The sequence below is a fragment of the Alosa sapidissima genome, chromosome 6 (assembly GCF_018492685.1).
Source record: "Alosa sapidissima isolate fAloSap1 chromosome 6, fAloSap1.pri, whole genome shotgun sequence".
Classification (NCBI taxonomy): Eukaryota; Metazoa; Chordata; class Actinopteri; order Clupeiformes; family Clupeidae; genus Alosa; species Alosa sapidissima.
In genome coordinates this window covers 27,564,370-27,569,369 of record NC_055962.1, presented here as the reverse complement: position 1 = coordinate 27,569,369, position 5,000 = coordinate 27,564,370, and the positions used below count along the sequence as shown (strand labels likewise).

At 47.5% G+C, this 5,000-nt stretch overlaps 1 protein-coding gene across 1 annotated transcript; it reads left to right on the top strand.

The window, feature by feature from the left end:
• The first annotated feature begins 1,702 nt into the window (after nt 1–1,702).
• On the top strand, nt 1,703–3,966 carry lratd1 (LRAT domain containing 1). The gene is made up of 2 exons (XM_042095460.1): nt 1,703–1,840; nt 2,307–3,966. The coding sequence occupies exon 2, from the start codon at nt 2,344–2,346 to the stop codon at nt 3,127–3,129; it is 786 nt and encodes a 261-aa protein (XP_041951394.1). The 5' UTR covers nt 1,703–1,840; nt 2,307–2,343; the 3' UTR covers nt 3,130–3,966.
• Nucleotides 3,967–5,000: the final 1,034 nt, after the last annotated feature.

Here is a 5,000-nt window from a genome sequence, read left to right as displayed (position 1 = left end):
ACACACACACACACACACACACACACACACAGGTAGAGTAAAGGAACATCTGGTTCCCTTATTGAACAGAATCAGGTCTGTGAGAACATTCTAGAAGTGGGAACATCCATCTGCAAACAGCATCACACTATCTGTGGAGGCAGGGGGAACAGTGTAAAAATGAAGTCGGACTTTTGAGGCATTTGCGCACAAACACACACACACACACACACACTCATTTTAATTCTTTATTGTCAATAATAATAATAATAATAATAATAATAATAGTAATACTACTACTACTAATAATAATAAGCTTTATTTGTATAGCACCTTTCATACACAGAATGCAGCTCAGCTTATTTGGATTGGCACACACAGACACACACACACACACGAAAAACACACACACACACACACACTTGCACATGTACACTACACACATGCACACACACAGTGGATATCACTGAAACATTAAGATTCGGCATTCCATTTCAGAATGGTATAATTGGATCTGCATCTAACCAGTAATCACAAACTAAATCACTGTGTGTGTGTGTGTATGTGCGTGTGTTGGGGGGGGGGGGGGCATATGTGAGCATGTGTGTGGTCGCGTAAGTATGTGCATGTGTGTCATATAGGAACATGTGTGTGCATGTGTGTGTGTGTGCATATGTGTGTGTGTGTGTGTGTGTGTGTGTGCATATGTGGCATGTGTGTGTGTGTGTGTGTGTGTGTGTGTGCATATGTGGCATGTGTGTGTGGTCATGTAAGTATGTGCATGTGTTTCATATAGGAGAAGAAAAGACCACCTGTATGGTTTAATCAAGTGATGCATCAGAGAGAGAGAGAGAGAGAGAGAGAGAGAGAGAGAGTGAGAACAGGAATCTCATTTCAGTAGCCTCTACATTATTAGTGGTTTCAGCATGCCTCCAGGAGTCAATGCCTCGGCTGCAAGTCCCATGACACTGTGTGTGTGTGTGTGTGTGTGTGTGTGTATGTGTGTGTGTGTGTGTGTGTGTGTGTGTGTAGGTGTGTGTGTGTGTGTGTGTGTTAGTGTGTGTGTTAGTGTGTGTGTGTGTGCATTTGTGTGTAGTCACTGCAACATATCAAGCTATCTGACAGGCCCTGAATAACCTTGTGGTATGGAATAGCCAATATCCATCCCTCTCTCTTGGAAGGGAGAAAGAAAGAAAGAAAAAGTCTCCCATCAGGTGACAGCAAAGCCACTTGGCATCTGAGAATAAAAAAGAAAGACAGCAGACATTTTTTTGTCCCTCTTGACTTAGTCGGGCTTTATAAAATAAGCTTGTAAAGGCCACTTAAGGATTCCCTGGAGTCTCACAAGGGGGGGGGGGGGGGCATCGCACCACAAGCGCTGACATGACCCCCCTCCCCTCCCCCCGGCGCTCGTTTTAATAATGCGTTTTACTCTACGCTGCTTTAAACAACGAGGCGCCATCCGCTGGGCTCAAACGAGCTACCTAATGACCGCAGTCATTTTTGGCCCTTTGTATGTGTGTGTGTGTGTGTGTGTGTGTGTGTGTTAACCGAACTGACGCAAGGTTGTGCTCTCCCTCTCAACAAGACAGACTTAACATTTAATGAGAAGTTTCAACCAATCGCTGTTGGGAGGACTGTTTTTTTCCGTCAGCCTGGGCGGAGTTTGCGTTTGTACTTATAGCGAAGCGATGCAGGGAAACATAAGCAGAGCAGAACTCGGAGCACGGAGCACGAGGGAGGCGCGAGAACGACCTGGCTGGCGGAGAGACTGCGTGCGTGCGTCCGTGGACACCAAGCAAGGCGCGCTGTACTTATGGACCTAACGGATATTTAGCCATCATCACAGGGGAATCGGCAGGTTAGCATGTTTTTCTAGTCGTTTGCAATAACACCCGTCGCCTGTTTTGATTCAGGTGAGAGTGCTTTCCCATTTGCTGGGAAAACAGTCGGTTCCTCTCTGTTTCTATCCTAGCCAGGCATTTACTGACTCCACGCCTCTCCGGCATAGCCCACCTGAACCTTTTGTCTACCTAAGAAGAGTGTTCACTTTAAAGCAACACCACACACACTCCTTCAACCAAACACTCCTCTTCCTCTCTTTCATGTCCTTTGTAGTAAGCTGGTGATGCCGCTGGAGCGCTTGCTCTCTTGTTTACCTACCCTTGCATGACGCGCATCTTTTAACAGGCAAAGTGTGCGTGTGACTTTGGTTTATTGTTTACCTTTGTCGTCTCTGTCTCTCTCTCTCCCTCCCTCACGCTCTTTGTTTGCCTTTCTTTTCTTTTTATTCCTTCTATCTTTCTCGCTTTATCTCCAATCCACAGAAACAGTATTCCATGCCTCTCCATTGCCTGGTCATTGATGGGAAACCAACTAGACCGGATCACCCATCTCAACTACAGCGAGCTACCCACCGGAGATCCGGCGGGCATTGAGAAGGACGAACTGCGGGTCGGCGTGGCTTACTTTTTCTCCGATGAGGAAGAGGAGCTGGACGACCGCTCACAGTCGGACGGCTACACTAAGGACAACAACAGCCCGAGCAAGGACGGTCCCGTGGCTGTCGACGAAGTCGAGTACTCCGCCTTTTGCTGTCAGGAATGCATTTTCTCCAAACTGCGAGAGAACGAAGACCTGAACGTGTGCTCGGTGAAAACTTTGCTTACCATGTGCAAGCCGGGTGACTTGCTAGAGCTGGTTGGAAATGCCCAGCCGCCGCACTGGGCAATATATGTGCGGGAGGATCAGATCATCCACCTGCACAAAGGCGAGATCCGCAAGGACAGCCTCCTGGAAATTAGCTGTGGGCGGCAGGGCAGGATTGTGAACAACCGCTATCGATACCGGGCGCTGCCCGCGGAGCTGGTTATGCAGAATGCCTGTGGACACCTGGGGCTCAGCAGTGCCGAGATTTGCTGGACGAACTCGGAGAGTTTCGCTGCCTGGTGCCGCTTTGGAAAACGGGAGTTTAAGGCGGGGGGAGAAGCGCATTCGGCCGAGCAGCGGTATTTCCTCAAGGTACATCTGTCCGAGACTACAGTGCACACGCTCATGTTCCGCAGCCTTGAGGATTTGATACGGGAGAGACGGAGGGTGGACGCGAGCGGAATTCTCAAAGAGCTGTCGCTAGTGAATGGGAAAGAGTGATTTCAAATGCGTAAACCTCGTCTGTTTTCCCCACCTTATCGAAACCTCCATGGACCTGTTGGGGACTGTGCATGCCAACGGTGAGGACTGCCGTGCTGGTTTGAAGGCGTACGTGTGGGGGTTTGGTGATTTAAATCCAGCTTTTTAAAAGAAGGACAACGCCCCTTGTTTTTAAGTGAGAGGTTCAGGAGTTCAAGCAGATGCCATCAAAAGTCACCTTGTACCTTTAAAAAAAAGTAACTACAACACAGACACACACACAGTATGTCTCGTTCTTCTGAGTAAAGAGATGAGCGACTCGCAACTGCATTTTTCAGTGCGCGCTCTGCGGCAAGACACTTGCTTCTTCAGCCCGCGCGCTGCCTGGCGCCTCGTGCTTGACGTTATTTTTTTTTATTATTATTATTAACCCCTCCTCGAACGCTGAAGGATCGGAGCCCAAGGCTCACAACAGATGAGCTAGCCGCGAGCATTTTCGGCCATACCAAGCTTGTCCAACTTCATCTTTAACTGCTCCACAGACAACACGCGCTGCCCCTCGTTCCTCGAAATCGTGTCTATAGAAGCTATTGTTTTATAATCACTATTTTATTATCATATTTTGTGTACTGGACATTCGTTTTTGGGTCATTGGAGTTCATATTTTTGTATTTGAGTTGAGAATCAATAAACCCCCCTTTTGTTGTTTTTTTGTCCTTAAATAAATGTAGATTGCCATATGGACAAAACAAAGGCTGTTGTGCCCTATCAATTCCAAACAAATACATTTGCACGTGCGTGCGTGTGTGTGTGTGTTTGTGTGCGTGAAACCAGTTCACCCCACCCCGCGGGAATCTTGCGCTGCCCCCCCCCTCCCTCCACCCCAGAGTCCGTGCTGCATTGCAATTCTCCTCACGCAAAGGTTTCGATTGCCTTTCCCTTATCGATTGCTCTTTTTTATTTGATCATGGGAAATGCGTTTCCTCGCAAGCCAGCGGAGCCTCAAGAGGCGCATATGGCCGCATTACTATGCATTAGCTCGGGGGCGTTCATGCGTGTCTACACGGCAAGGCCCCTATCTGCGTCCCTTCACAGTTAATGGTCACTGTTTCCTCGTAACTGGCTTTCCGAAGACGACATCCATTTTAATGCTGTTTGACTGCATGTGATCTAAGCATGGCGCCGTCAGGGGCGAAGATAAGAGATTAGCCGAGACAGGCGTTTTATTATCATAATTCTCTATAAGGAAAAATCTGAAGGAATTTATTAAGTAAGATAAAGAAATATGATGGGGTGGAATATCTGATATGGCTTTATGTGTCTGCAAGCTTGTGCCAACCAGCTGATTGGGATTCGCCTGAGGTCTGCTGCACTCTGATCTTATTGATGCCGTTGTTACTGGCAGCTCCCTACAGAGATCAGTCACAGAGGTCAAGGTGTGATCATGTGTGATGCAGAGGTGCTTTATGGCTTGGTCCAGGGTCAGTTTGTCTTATTTTGTTGATATTGTTGAAAGCTATGCTGTGTTGAGAACTGCTCTGAGATTAGCATGTCAGTCAGAGATCAAGGTTAGACTAGAGATCAGGAAGAAAAGATGAGCTCTGAAAGAAAGTTATGATTATCGTGTGGTCTCATGGTCTGTGTTCCAAGTGTGTGTGTGTGTGTGTTTTCCTGTGCAATCTTGATAGCTTTGGTCATGAAAAATGTATGATTAGCAACCCAGACATACAGACAGACACACACCAAACACACATACTAATAGTGGTAATGTGTCTAATGAGAGGTCTTGGTTGTGGGTAGATCCTGGCTGTGGGCTAAGCCAGCAAGCTTGTCTGTTAGTAGATATGCTGCCAGAAGAATCTCTCGCATGGCAACAGGGTCAGGACCAGGCC

Excerpts from the sequence above, each read along its gene's own strand:
- lratd1 (XM_042095460.1), top strand. The coding sequence starts at position 2,344 with ATGGGAAACCAACTAGACCGGATCACCCATCTCAACTACAGCGAGCTA.